Genomic DNA, 15,000 nt, shown 5'->3' with positions numbered 1-15,000 from the left:
CTCCAGGACGACTCCTCCAGGACGACTCCCCCAGGACGACTCCTCCAGGACGACTCCCCCAGGACGACTCCTCCAGGACGACTCCCCCAGGACGACTCCCCCAGGACGACTCCTCCAGGACGACTCTTCCATGACGACTCCCCCAGGACGACTCCTCCAGGACGACTCCCCCAGGACGACTCCTCCATGACGACTCCCCCAGGACGACTCCTCCAGGACGACTCCTCCAGGACGACTCCTCCGTGACGACTCCTCCGTGACGACTCCTCCAGGACGACTCCTCCAGGACGACTCCTCCAGGACGACTCCCCCAGGGACGACTCCCCGAGGACGACTCCTCCAGGACGACTCCTCCAGGATGACTCCTCCAGGACGACTCCTCCAGGACGACTCCTCCGTGACGACTCCTCCGTGACGACTCCTCCAGGACGACTCCTCCAGGATGACTCCTCCAGGACGACTCCCCCAGGACGACTCCTCCAGGACGACTCCTCCAGGACGACTCCTCCATGACGACTCCTCCAGGATGACTCCTCCAGGACGAGTCCTCCAGGACGACTCCTCCTCCTCCGTGACGACTCCTCCAGGACGACTCCTCCACGACGACGACTCCATGACGACTCCTCCAGGATGACTCCTCCAGGACGAGTCCTCCAGGACGACTCCTCCTCCTCCGTGACGACTCCTCCAGGACGACTCCTCCACGACGACGACTCCATGACGACTCCTCCAGGATGACTCCTCCAGGATGACTCCTCCAGGACGACTCCTCCTCCTCCGTGACGACTCCTCCACGACGACTCCTCCACGACGACTCCTGAAAACATTGACAATGGGAGAGCACCAACATTCTAGTTAAGTTATTACGGTGACTGTCAAAATAAAACCACCAAGTCGGATTGTTATTACAGTGACTTTCAAAATAAAACCAGGTCCAGTGGAGTCAGAACCCGGTTGCTTCAGGAGTCACTGACAGTGTTTCATAGAATGTCTGTGGTTGTTGTCAGAGGTTGTCATGGCGACTTGTGCTGTCAGACGGAGCAAGTGAACCGCTGCACCATGGTTGTCATGGAAACGCCATCAGCGCTGCATCGATTCAATAGATCCTCCTGCACACACCATGCTGAGTGTGTGTGTGTGTGTGTGTGTGTGTGTGTGTGTGTGTGTGTGTGTGTGTGTGTGTGTGTGTGTGTGTGTGTGTGTGTGTGTGTGTGTGTGTGTGTGTGTGTGTGTGTGTGTGTGTGTGTGTGTGTGTGTGTGTGTGTGTGTGTGTGTGACTCACCCTGAAGGAAAGGAAAGTATTGGAATCTGGAAGCTGAGGCATAAGAAGACATTTGAATTTGTCCCAGTTGCGTCTATTATTCCTAGTAGTAGCAGTAGTATTAGTATTAGTATTAGTATTAGTATTAGTATTAGTATTAGTATTAGTATTGGTATTGGTATTGGTATTAGTATTGTTAGTGTTATTAGTATTATTGTTGTTATTGTTGTTGTTTTTATTGACTGTTTGAAATAACTTGAGCAGTTCCATCCAGGTCTCAGACAGGAGTGTATAATAAAACCAGTCTAGTAATGTTTTACCATCAGACTGATTCACACTTCTGTTATGATCAAATCCTCTTATTGATCATTTACATCTCTCTTTTCCCTGCAGCGTCTCACATTCTCTCATTACCACACAATCTGTGCTTCTTTTTCTGATTCTCTTCCACCTGCTCAGAATGTTAGTGACTGGTTCTGGGTGGTGGTTCTCTGGATGAGGCTGGACAGGAAGCAGTCTGGTTCTAGGTGGTGGTTCTCTGGATGAGGCTGGACAGGAAGCAGTCTGGTTCTGGGTGGTGGTTCTCTGGATGAGGCTGGACAGGAAGCAGACTGGTTCTGGGTGGTGGTTCTCTGGATGAGGCTGGACAGGAAGCAGACTGGTTCTAGGTGGTGGTTCTCTGGATGAGGCTGGACAGGAAGCAGTCTGGTTCTGGGTGGTGGTTCTCTGGATGAGGCTGGACAGGAAGCAGACTGGTTCTAGGTGGTGGTTCTCTGGATGAGGCTGGACAGGAAGCAGACTGGTTCTGGGTGGTGGTTCTCTGGATGAGGCTGGACAGGAAGCAGACTGGTTCTAGGTGGTGGTTCTCTGGATGAGGCTGGACAGGAAGCAGTCTGGTTCTGGGTGGTGGTTCTCTGGATGAGGCTGGACAGGAAGCAGACTGGTTCTAGGTGGTGGTTCTCTGGATGAGGCTGGACAGGAAGCAGACTGGTTCTAGGTGGTGGTTCTCTGGATGAGGCTGGACAGGAAGCAGACTGGTTCTAGGTGGTGGTTCTCTGGATGAGGCTGGACAGGAAGCAGACTGGTTCTAGGTGGTGGTTCTCTGGATGAGGCTGGACAGGAAGCAGACTGGTTCTAGGTGGTGGTTCTCTGGATGAGGCTGGACAGGAAGCAGTCTGGTTCTAGGTGGTGGTTCTCTGGATGAGGAAGGACAGGAAGCAGTCTGGTTCTAGGTGGTGGTTCTCTGGATGAGGCTGGACAGGAAGCAGACTGGTTCTAGGTGGTGGTTCTCTGGATGAGGCTGGACAGGAAGCAGACTGGTTCTAGGTGGTGGTTCTCTGGATGAGGCTGGACAGGAAGCAGACTGGTTCTAGGTGGTGGTTCTCTGGATGAGGCTGGACAGGAAGCAGACTGGTTCTAGGTGGTGGTTCTCTGGATGAGGCTGGACAGGAAGCAGACTGGTTCTAGGTGGTGGTTCTCTGGATGAGGCTGGACAGGAAGCAGTCTGGTTCTAGGTGGTGGTTCTCTGGATGAGGAAGGACAGGAAGCAGTCTGGTTCTAGGTGGTGGTTCTCTGGATGAGGCTGGACAGGAAGCAGTCTGGTTCTAGGTGGTGGTTCTCTGGATGAGGAAGGACAGGAAGCAGTCTGGTTCTGGGTGGTGGTTCTCTGGATGAGGCTGGACAGGAAGCAGACTGGTTCTGGGTGGTGGTTCTCTGGATGAGGCTGGACAGGAAGCAGACTGGTTCTAGGTGGTGGTTCTCTGGATGAGGCTGGACAGGAAGCAGTCTGGTTCTGGGTGGTGGTTCTCTGGATGAGGCTGGACAGGAAGCAGACTGGTTCTGGGTGGTGGTTCTCTGGATGAGGCTGGACAGGAAGCAGACTGGTTCTAGGTGGTGGTTCTCTGGATGAGGCTGGACAGGAAGCAGACTGGTTCTAGGTGGTGGTTCTCTGGATGAGGCTGGACAGGAAGCAGTCTGGTTCTAGGTGGTGGTTCTCTGGATGAGGCTGGACAGGAAGCAGTCTGGTTCTAGGTGGTGGTTCTCTGGATGAGGCTGGACAGGAAGCAGTCTGGTTCTGGGTGGTGGTTCTCTGGATGAGGCTGGACAGGAAGCAGTCTGGTTCTAGGTGGTGGTTCTCTGGATGAGGCTGGACAGGAAGCAGTCTGGTTCTAGGTGGTGGTTCTCTGGATGAGGCTGGACAGGAAGCAGTCTGGTTCTAGGTGGTGGTTCTCTGGATGAGGAAGGACAGGAAGCAGTCTGGTTCTGGGTGGTGGTTCTCTGGATGAGGCTGGACAGGAAGCAGTCTGGTTCTGGGTGGTGGTTCTCTGGATGAGGCTGGACAGGAAGCAGTCTGGTTCTGGGTGGTGGTTCTCTGGATGAGGAAGGACAGGAAGCAGTCTGGTTCTAGGTGGTGGTTCTCTGGATGAGGAAGGACAGGAAGCAGACTGGTTCTAGGTGGTGGTTCTCTGGATGAGGCTGGACAGGAAGCAGACTGGTTCTAGGTGGTGGTTCTCTGGATGAGGAAGGACAGGAAGCAGACTGGTTCTGGGTCTTTCTGGGTCACACAAGCTCCTACATGGTGGAGGTCCAGCGTTGCGGCTTCTCACTTGATGTAGTAATTATTTCCCCTCCAGAACAAAGTGGTTCCTCGGCAGAACGTTGTTGACGACAGGTTTCTTTGGTTGTTGCAGCTGCTTCGCTCCACTTCCTGTCCTCGTTAGCGTCTGCAGCTCCTGTGGAGTCACGTCCTGCTGGACAAAAGGACGTGTTCCAATTACAGGAGGTGTCTCCTCTTATTCTGGTAATTATTCCTTGATTCATTGTACAAGTGGAGGACGAGTGTTTCACTTAGCGGAGCGGGATTCCCGGTTCTAGACTGGGTCTGACCTCCGTTTCTTTCTTCACTTCAATTCCCATCATTTTCTTCTTCACTTTCCAATTACGGCGAGTCGACACCAGTCGTCATATTAGCATAATTGTAAAAGTGTCCGTCTGCCAGATCCGGCCTGAAGAGCAGAATTAGTCCGATTAGAGAAGCGACGCTGTTCCACATGTCGGGTTCTCCAGAGGATCCTCCGCATTGTTCCACCACTGCCTTTGTGTCGGAGATGGATTTCAATTAGGATCTCTTCTGAACCATTAGAAAGACTTTAAAACACCTTCTGCATCTCAAGACGTTTCCAAAGCAGTGACCAGGGTTTGGATGTTCTTCCTTCCCGTCACACGTTGGTTCTCCTGTGGTTCTCCTCTGTTGGGGGGTTTGTGACGGAGTGAGGCTGAAGTCCAGGTTACCGCCCCGTCCCATTCCTCTCCTGCCGCCATCCTTCACGTTCTGATCAAACAGGCCATGAGAGCAGCGTTTGGTTTGAGAGTTCCCTCCGAGGCTGACGGGAGCGACGCCAGAGGAACAGCAAAACCAGGAACTGAATCTTCACTGGATGAAACTGTGAGAACCAGTGTGAACGCTGGAGTTGATTCCCCCTCAGGATCTCTCTGATCAGGACGTGGAGGCAGATCAGATCGTATCTCAGCCTCGACTGGGCTGTTGTGCTTTAATTACATTCATTTAGTGATAAAGATCAGCAGCACTGCTTTAAATACAGTAGACGAGATTAAGTGGGCGGTGGAGCAGCAGGTGAGGAAGGAACCGAGGAAGAGGAGGGTGATCAGGCACCGTGGCAGGAATACAACTTTTCATCAGACATCTTTTATTCATGAAACAAACTTGGGCAACGACTGGAAGAATCCAGCTGGAGGTGGAGGAGCTCTGGAACCGTCACAAGGACAGTCAAAGCTACACCCGGTAGCACCGGTAGGACAACAACTTTAAATGTAAAGTACAGGGATGTTTGTTGTGGCGCCGAGGAGACGGGATGGAAACGCTTTAATCAAACCAAACAACTTCAAGGCAAAACGACTCCAGTCTGGACTGAGAGCCCATTTTAATCACGCTTTCTGGTGTGAAGCAGCAAAAGGTCCAGAAAGCCTCTCCTCTGTTGCATTCTGGGAGTTTTTACCACCCCTCTGTGGGGGCGGGGGGTATTTAATAATTACTGGTATCGGTACTAGATAACGGCTTTAGCAGGTATTCTCCATGCTTCACTATTTATTGAAAACTAAAGATTCAAACAGCAGTTGGAGGTCGCAGGATGTAAAATTCATAGTTCAGACCCCCACAGTTACAGAGCGAATCCCTGAGGCGCCCTTGAGCAAGGCACTGTTGCTGCTGCACTGGAAAGCTTGAAAGACGCAATTTCACCTTCAAGAACCAAAACAACCGAGAACTTTGAGGACGAGAGAAGAAATTAAAACCTCTGTTGAAAAGTACTGACAGTGTGTTATATAACCATCACACACACACACACACACACACACACACACACACACACACACACACACACACACACACACACACACACGTCTTTGTGCTTTCACTCTTTTGTAGAACATCATCATCCTCCCGGCGCCGTGTTTATATTTAACCCTCGCTCTACCTTACTTTGTACATCTGTGAGATTCACACTGAAATGTGTTCTCCAACACACACACACACACACACACACACACACACACACACACACACACACACACTTGTCTGCGGTCGTGGTTAATTAGCGACTGCAGCGCTAATTAAAACCTGCTCCCCTCCAACAGTCTCTTCTTCTCTGGAGTCACAGGAGAAACGATGTTTAGGTCCTGGAAGGAAACGATGATGTGACAGCAGGGGGCCCTGCCCGGGGCGGTGGCGGCCATTTTGCTTTGCAAGCCGGCGGAATGTGGAACTGAAATATCTGACCAATCACACAAGAGTACACACAGAGTACACAGTAGAAGAGTACACAACAGACGGCGCTCAGGGTTCTGCTGACTGACGACCGAGTGAAGACGTGAAAATAGTTTGACGTTGTTCAGAAACGAGTCGTTGTTCAGAAAGCGATACTCGGAGTACTTTCCTAAGTTTCACTGTCCAAACGCAGTTCTCGTCCCCTTCCCCGCTCCGCTGGAGTCAAAGCTTGTCCTCATGAGCCCCCCCACCTTCAGCCTCCAGTGTTTTACCCACGGAGAGGAGGAGGAGCTTAACGTGGCTTTAACGAGCAGGAAGTCTTGACTGAGTCATCAGAGTGAAGAAACATGTCACCGTGACGATAGGCTCCGCCTCCTCCTGGCTGGCGCGTGACAAGGAGTTTCTGCAAACCTCCACTTTAGCTGAATCCTGACTTCAAGTCTTGTTTACATGTAAACAAACGACACATTGGGATCTCAGTGTTCCTCTCGTTGTGTGTGTGTGTGTGTGTGTGTGTGTGTGTGTGTGTGTGTGTGTGTGTGTGTGTGTGTGTGTGTGTGTGTGTGTGTGTGTGTGTGTGTGTGTGTGTGTGTGTGTGTGTGTGTGTGTGTGTGTTAGCATCCTCCTCTGCTTCGTGCCTCAGCGACAATTTTAAAACACTTTGGCTCCAGTTCTTGAGAGGCGGTGGGATCGTGCCTTTGAAAGGAAGCAGCTGTGTTTGTTTGTGTTTGTTTTGTTCTGCTGCACCCACACAACACACAACACACAACACACAACACACAACACACAACATGCACAACACACAACACACAACACACAGTGAGCGCCACACGCCACAACACCCACAGCACGGAGCAACAACAGAGTCCAGGAGAGGCGGTGACGGTGTGTTGCTCAGTTCTTCTCAGCAGCTCGGCTGATTTCCTGACGATCGGTTACCATGGTGACCAGGTGAGACGGCGTGACGAGGAAGCCCCGCCCACACAACACACACACACTGAGGACGCTCTCGGTCACTGGCTAATTCGCACATTTGGAAAAAAATATGGTCCCGGATGTCACTTTTACTGAACGAGTTGTCGTGTGGTGACGACGAGGTGAGCAGCTCAGCCCTGTTGATCCAAGATGGCGACGGCGGCGGTGTTTTTCTGTACTGCTGCTACTGCGCAGAAACACCATGGCGTAGTAAAGAAAACCAGAATGTCCATGTTCTCTCACTCTTTATATTTAGAACTCATTGTTCTCGTTGTAATACTTCATGTTAAAGATGAGGAAACGCTCTATCGCGTGGAAACGTCATGGAAAAGTTGTTGGGAGTTGGGAAGAGTCTCCCACGGGATAAAGCTTTTCCTCATTTTTAACATGAAGTGTTACTGATGTTGCTATTTAGACGAGCAAACGAGCTCCCAGTGTTTTACTGGATTTTCTATCCTGAGGTCTGGATGTTCAGCAGCGGGAGATCTCTCCAAGATGGCGGCGTCACGTCAGCAGCTGCTGGTAGGCTGTGCGCCATCTAGTGTTTCTATCTATGGCGCCACTGAGGCGACCGTCGCCATCCTGCTCTGGCCGCAGGTCCTCCATGTTCTCCCCCGGAGGAGCTGAGAACGACAAGCGAGGTAGAAAATGACCAGAGGCCAAGGACGATCTCCAAACCAGCCCAGGCTGCCAATTAGAGCCGCCGCTGCTGCAGCCTCGCCATCGCCTCGCCATCGCCTCGGCCTCCTCCACGCCGCCACACCGCCATCGCCTCGGCCTCCTCCACGCCGCCACACCGCCATCGCCTCGGCCTCCTCCACGCCGCCACACCGCCATCGCCTCGGCCTCCTCCACGCCGCCATCGCCTCGGCCTCCTCCACACCGCCATCGCCTCGGCCTCCTCCACGCCGCCACACCGCCATCGCCTCGGCCTCCTCCACGCCGCCACACCGCCATCGCCTCGGCCTCCTCCACGCCGCCACACCGCCATCGCCTCGGCCTCCTCCACGCCGCCACACCTCCATCGCCTCGGCCTCCTCCACGCCGCCACACCGCCATCGCCTCGGCCTCCTCCACGCCGCCACACCGCCATCGCCTCGGCCTCCTCCACGCCGCCACACCTCCATCGCCTCGGCCTCCTCCACGCCGCCACACCGCCATCGCCTCGGCCTCCTCCACGCCGCCACACCGCCATCGCCTCGGCCTCCTCCACGCCGCCACACCGCCATCGCCTCGGCCTCCTCCACGCCGCCACACCTCCATCGCCTCGGCCTCCTCCACGCCGCCACACCGCCATCGCCTCGGCCTCCTCCACGCCGCCATATGTTGATCAGGACATATTTATTGAGCTGAGATGAATTAAAAACACGTGGAGGGACGGTGAAGAGCAGCGCCGCCACTTTGAGGATTCATTAGCGGCTTAATGAGCGACGGCTGCTCTCAATGACCTGCCAATCAAACTCTACGCTTTCCTTCCCTGGCAGTGGGAGGAGCTTCCAGAACCTGGGCCTCGCCTGTTAATGTGCTTATGGTACCGGTTCTGGGTAGAACCGCCTGTTAATGTGTTTATGGTACTGGTTCCGGGTAGAACCGCCTGTTAATGTGCTTATGGTACCGGTTCTGGGTAGAACCGCCTGTTAATGTGTTTATGGTACCGGTTCCGGGTAGAACCGCCTGTTAATGTGTTTATGGTACCGGTTCTGGGTAGAACCGCCTGTTAATGTGTTTATGGTACCGGTTCCGGGTAGAACCGCCTGTTAATGTGTTTATGGTACCGGTTCTGGGTAGAACCGCCTGTTAATGTGTTTATGGTACTGGTTCCGGGTAGAACCGCCTGTTAATGTGTTTATGGTACCGGTTCTGGGTAGAACCGCCTGTTAATGTGTTTATGGTTCCGGGTAGAACCGCCTGTTAATGTGTTTATGGTACCGGTTCTGGGTAGAACCGCCTGTTAATGTGTTTACGGTACCGGTTCTGGGTAGAACCGCCTGTTAATGTGTTTACGGTACCGGTTCTGGGTAGAACCACTTGCTGACCCGTCCTCCCTTTGCTCCAGGTGCCGGGAGGGCTACCAGGGAATCCGCTGTGACCAGTTCCTGCCGAAAGACCGACTCCATCCTGTCCGACCCAAGTAAGTGAGACAGAGTTCTGATGTGAGGTTCTCTGCAGCCGGTTCCATCCCCGTCCTCCAGAGACGGACTGAGACCACAACTAGAAATCTGCTCTTCGTTCTTTTTTCTGCGTGACAAAGGTTTTGCTTCACAGTAATACTTCACTGAGACGCGTGTTCAGCGTGTGTTTTGTAACAGCGCCTGCAGCCAGGAGACCCTTTATCAGAACTGAACTTATTTTAATCTGAAAAACGGCTGCTGCTTCCTGCTGTGATGTCACCAACACCCAAATGTGATTGGCTCCAGAGTCCCACCGCAGCGCTTCAGTGCAACGTTTTGAAACGGATGTTCCTTCACACTGAATCTACAGAAACACTGTCAGAAAACACAGCAGTGAGCAGGTTTGACCACTCGGGGCGCTGCAGTTTGTTGTTGTTTACTGCAGCCGTGGGGCGACAACGCAGCAACGTTTCTCGCGAGTCACGTTTCCATGGAGACGGAGTCAAAGTGCTTTTTAAAAAAAAAAACTTGTTCTCCCCGTTTCTGCAGAGGCCGAGCCGGTTAGTGTTCTAAAATTGACGTTCTCCACCTCCCTCTCCTCTCCTCCTTCCACCTCCTCTCCTCCCTACACCTCCTCTCATCTCCTTCCTCCACCTCCTTCCTCCACCTCTCCTCTCCTCCCTCCACCTCTCCTCTCCTCCTTCCACCTCCTCTCCTCTCCTCCCTCCATCTCACACCTCCATCTCCTCTCCTCTCCTCTCCTCTCCTCTCCTCCCTCCACCTCCTCTCCTCTCCTCCCTCCATCTCACCCCTCCATCTCCTCTCCTCTCCTCCCTCCACCTCCTCCCTCCACCTCCTCTCCTCTCCTCCATCCACCTCCTCTCCTCTCCTCCTTCCACCTCCTCTCCTCTCCTCCCTCCACCTCCTCTCCTCTCCTCCATCCACCTCCTCTCCTCTCCTCCTTCCACCTCCTCTCCTCTCCTCCTTCCACCTCCTCTCCTCTCCTCCTTCCACCTCCTCTCCTCTCCTCTCCTCTCCTCCTTCCACCTCCTCTCCTCTCCTCCCTCCACCTCCTCTCCTCTCCTCTCCTCTCCTCCTTCCACCTCCTCTCCTCTCCTCCCTACACCTCCTCTCCTCTCCTCTCCTCTCCTCCCTCCACCTCCTCTCGGTGCTCAGTCACTCCCTCTGTCCTCTCAGTCTATAAACATCTGCCCCCTCCCCTCCGTTCCCTTGCCGGTGTTCCAGCAGCTAGTCTGCTCCCGTTGCAGGAAGCAGGGCTGCAGTAACGGCTCCATTCACCACACAAGGCCAGTGAAGTGTCTGTGGTGAGTTTCTATTAGTCCTTCTGCTGCTGCAGCTTTAATCTGCACATTATGGATATGGAAGCTCACACTCAACCGCAAAGGAGAGTGTGCCATCAATGAGACGCGTAGATTAGAAATGTGAATGCAGCCGCAGCGTTATCGTCTGCTATTTGTTAATATCCTTTACTTTCCACATCATTAATTAAGTCTGTAATGAGGTTTTTAATTCCAATCAAGCATCGGGGTAATTGTCCTTGTTAGAACAACAGAGTGTTCAGTGAAGTGACTCCCGTCGCTTTGTTTGTATGGCGACCTGCTGACCCGGAGGCACGGCCAAGCAAGGCGGCGGGGTGGTGCGGCGGCGTGGCGGTGCGGCGGTGCGGCGGCGTGGTGGCGTGGCGCGGTGTGGCTGCGTAGCGCGGCGTCCTCCACACTGAACAATCCGTCAGGCGTCAGGCGCCGGACAGCCTTGGTTCTCAACAGAACGTTAAACAGCTGGAACCCTGATCTCTGATCAGCAGGGTGACCACTGTTACTTTGATAAAGTAATCCATTACTGATTACTCGTTGCTACTTTAAAAATTAACTCAGTCACTTTACTGATGACTTGTTTTTGAAAGTAACTAAGTTATATTACAAGTTACTTTCAGCACCTGACGACCCCCCCCCATCATCTGACCATGAAAATGAAAAAACTGCTGATTCCTCCTGCTGGTTGATATTTAACCTTTGACCTCCTGCTGGTTGATATTTAACCTTTGACCTCCTGGAGGAAGTGACCCGCAGACGGAATACGTCTCAGTCCTCAGTGAAAACAAGGAGCAGATGAGAATCCTTCCTCTCCTCCTTCACGGTGTTGCAGAGAATCAGAAGCAGTATTACAAACTGCTGTTGTTTTAATTATCATACGTGAAGGCTGCTCATTCAAACCACAAACACAGTTTGTCTCTGGAAGGACATGACTCCAGTCCGTCTCCTCCTGTCCAGAGTTTCCCCAGCTTTCTGCTCACCAGGCTCTCCTCCGGTCTCGTGTGCAGGAAGCTGTGCTGGATTACAAGGTGTAATCCCTACTCTGCTCCACTGTTCTCCCAGGAATCCTGGAAACAAGGACAACACTGGACTTATGACTGTCACGTTCATTTCATTTACACTCAAAATACTAAAAACTGTCGTTACATATCGGGGGTCAGTTTAATGATCGCGGATCCACCAGCGGAACTGCCGTCCCTGGTCACCACGGTGGTAGGAAATACTTCTTCTGCACACGCTCAGTAGCTCAACAGCCAACAGAGCGTCTCCAGACCGTCGACTGGTTTTCTATCTGAGAGTCAACGAGACAAACATCCACTTCATCGTCTGTCCACTAGAATGTTCTCTGCTGCTGTGTGTGTGTGTGTGTGTGTGTGTGTGTGTGTGTGTGTGTGTGTGTGTGTGTGTGTGTGTGTGTGTGTGTGTGTGTGTGTGTGTGTGTGTGTGTGTGTGTGTGTGTGTGTGTGTGTGTGTGTGTGTGTGTGTGTGTGTGTGTTGTGTCAGTACTAAAACTAGCAACAGCGCCCACTAGTGGGCCAACATGAGAACTACATCTGTCGCCTGAAGCGTTGTCATAGAAACGGGTGTGACTCTGTAGGGTTCTGGTGACGCCAGCAGAAGGTCGGACCGGTGAACAGATTCGTCTCCTGGGTTTCCAGCGACACACAAAGACTGAGGATCGTCGGCCCCTGAGAGCAGAGCTGGGCCTGGCGAGGGCGGCCATGTTGACGATGACCTCACACATGTCTTTGGTTTGAGAGAAGGTGACATTCCAAGAGAACCTCTTCAGGAAGAACACGCCAGATCCAGACAGAAGACATCCATCAATGTCTGCTGGTCGATCCCTGCTTGTCCAACGTTCTCTTGCGTTTCTATTTCCTGCCTTGACTGCAGTCACTTTAACGACGTGGACACGAAGCCCAGCGTGAACACTTTGGTCTTCCTGTGAGTCACACTGGCCAGTCAACGTTTTGCTGCGTTGCTCAGAGTGCTAGCGCCCAGCAGGATCCTTCTTCGTGTTCTGAGGCTCTTCTTCGGGGAAATCAGAAATGTTCCTGCCTGGCAGCAGTAAACAGTGAGCAGAGCTCCGTCCTGCGCTGCAGCTCGCCAACGTTCACAAAGTGTTGCTCGCTGCATGACAAAGAGGCAAGGTGATGTCGGCCTTCTGCCAGCGGAGACTTGGTATTCCCAGCATGTGTTTATTCATTCCACTTCCTCCTCCCTCCTATTCTCTGTGTCTGGAGGGTCTGCTGACGGAGAACCAGCACCACCCGTCTCTTCTTCCACTAGTGGACGTCCTCTTCTCTCAGCTCACCGTGGAAACACCTATAGATAGGCTCATATATCAGTTCATATATAGGCTCAATTATAGGCTCATATATAGGTTCAATTATAGGCTCATATATAGGCTCAATTATAGGTTTATATATAGGTTCATATATAGATTCATATATAGGTTCAATTATAGGTTTATATATAGGTTCAATTAGCTGCAGGTACTCGCTGCCACCTTGATGAGCAGATGTTGCCCACGTGGCTCCATCACCTTGGCGACCGTACCATTAGATGAGATTAGTTAAATGTAGAATACTCAGAGACTTACAGTATTGGATTTGTACTCGGGTCTGCAGGCTGATCAGTGAATCTCATCCTCCTGCGTTAGCAGCGTCCATAACAGCTCAATCTGTACATTTGATTTCCTCCTCAACGCTGCAACGGCAAGATTCCATCCTGCATTCATCTCTTTCTAAACAGGCAAAAGACACACAAGGCTTTATGACCCTCCAGAATCATAACCCCCCCTCTGCAGGTGAACTCTGGAGCATATGCAGAATCGACGTTTGCAGTGGAGCTTAATGGAGACTGATTGCTGAAGCCAATTTACCCTCCTGCTCATCTATTGCCCTGGACAAGCAGTCACAGACGGGAGGCGAGAGAGGGAGAGGAAAGAAAGAGAATTCATATCGATTGCCTCAACTTTCTGAAAATATTTACACAAATGAATAGCTAATGGTCGGTATTGAATATCAAACTGCCTCCATCAGGGAGCAGTTTTCCACTGATCAGAGCTTCAGTGGAGCTCCTGGAGGATCTGAAGGCCCAGTTTACAGTGAGGTCACTTCCTGTCGGTTCATTTGATGGAAGATTCAACAAAAGGATGGAGATTCTGTCAGCAGAGCCTCCTGGTGGGTCTGCAGCCTCCAGTCGCAGCTCCTTAATGATTGGCCAGGAGGCCAGAAGGGGTGGAGCCTCAGCTCACGTACCTGTTCACTCTCATTTTCTATGGCAGAGTTACAGGGATGCACCGATACCGATACCAGTGTCGGGGCCGATACTTGGAAAAAGATACAACCTGGTGAATATTATGGGATGTCAACCATCACCAAAGACACCTGCAGATAGACAAGAGGACGAACGAGCAGTTTGTAGTTTCTTCAGTATTAATGAGAACGACGAACATAAGACGGACTGTAAACGATGTTTTGACAAAATATCAAGAGGACAAAGTTAGTCCGTACAACACCAGCAACTTCAGCACCAGCAACTTTAGCTCAATGTTGCTCAGTAGTTTAACTGCTCACAACAAAACTCAGAGCCGTGCTACTTGCTGCTTGCTAAATGCTACATGCTAGAGCATTTGAGGCTCTCACAACAGCTACATGCTACATGCTAAACATTAGTGAAGTGACTGATATTCTCATTACCAGTGAGCTTGATCCCTTGTAGCATCGACACAGAGTTCGGTTTTATCGAGAATCTTCTACAAGTACTCTGTGCAATATCAGATCTGATACCTGATATTGGTACTGGTATCGGTTCCGGTACTGGTGTATGTCCAGTTGGTGTGTTTGAAATGTAGATGTTGGTTCCATTAGAGTTGCTTTAACTTGGAATCTCTTCCAGCAGTAGGAACAATAATGGATTAAAATATGAGCAGAAGGTCTGTAACAGATCCAAGTGGTATTGTTAGTAGATGAGGATCCACAGTTCAGACAAGACTGCTGGCCTTCGCTCTGCATCCTAACTCTCTCTGTCCGCACTTATACATCTTCTTCTTTTCTCTTTATAAACCGGGACACACAGTAAAAGCCAAGTTTTCCTCCCCTGGCTCAGCCTGAGTAAAGATGGAGTACAAGGGGCTCATGGAGTACCAGGGGCTCATGATGCCACGCTGCCTGGTTTTGTTCTCCCCCGGATGAGTCCTGCAGCGATTCACCCACCAGGAACAAGAGAACTGATCAGGGATCAGTGAGCGGGTCACGTGTCTTTATTAAACTGCTCTGCAATAAAAGCAGCGCCGGTCCTTTTATAGCCGGTGGAAATAAAAATAACTGCTGCTGTCCTCAGATGACCTGCTCTGTCCTCGTTTCCTCCAACGTGTCCGTCCCCGATGCTCACAAGCCTGCAGACGGTTCCCTGGTCACTGAGGCTGGCCAGGCTGGACCCGAGGGCCCCTGGTACTCCGGATGGAGGCTCCAGGAGGAACCTGCTTATTAATTAATTGGGCTCTTGGTTAAGTACTTATACTTGTACCTG

At 51.8% G+C, this 15,000-nt stretch overlaps 1 protein-coding gene across 1 annotated transcript in view; it reads left to right on the top strand.

The window, feature by feature from the left end:
* nrg3a (neuregulin 3a) overlaps positions 1 to 15,000 on the top strand; it is a gene marked incomplete at both ends in the record, with an annotated part of 271,858 nt that overhangs the window by 223,953 nt on the left and 32,905 nt on the right. Inside the window, 2 exon segments of the mRNA XM_080507890.1 lie at positions 9,076 to 9,121; positions 9,123 to 9,150. Coding sequence (XP_080364016.1) covers positions 9,076 to 9,121; positions 9,123 to 9,150 — 74 coding nt within the window.

This window comes from Blennius ocellaris (genome assembly GCF_963422515.1).
Source record: "Blennius ocellaris genome assembly, chromosome: 13".
Taxonomy (NCBI): Eukaryota; Metazoa; Chordata; class Actinopteri; order Blenniiformes; family Blenniidae; genus Blennius; species Blennius ocellaris.
The sequence above is the reverse complement of the archived record's forward strand: the minus strand, read 5'-3'. Positions and strand labels throughout refer to the sequence as shown.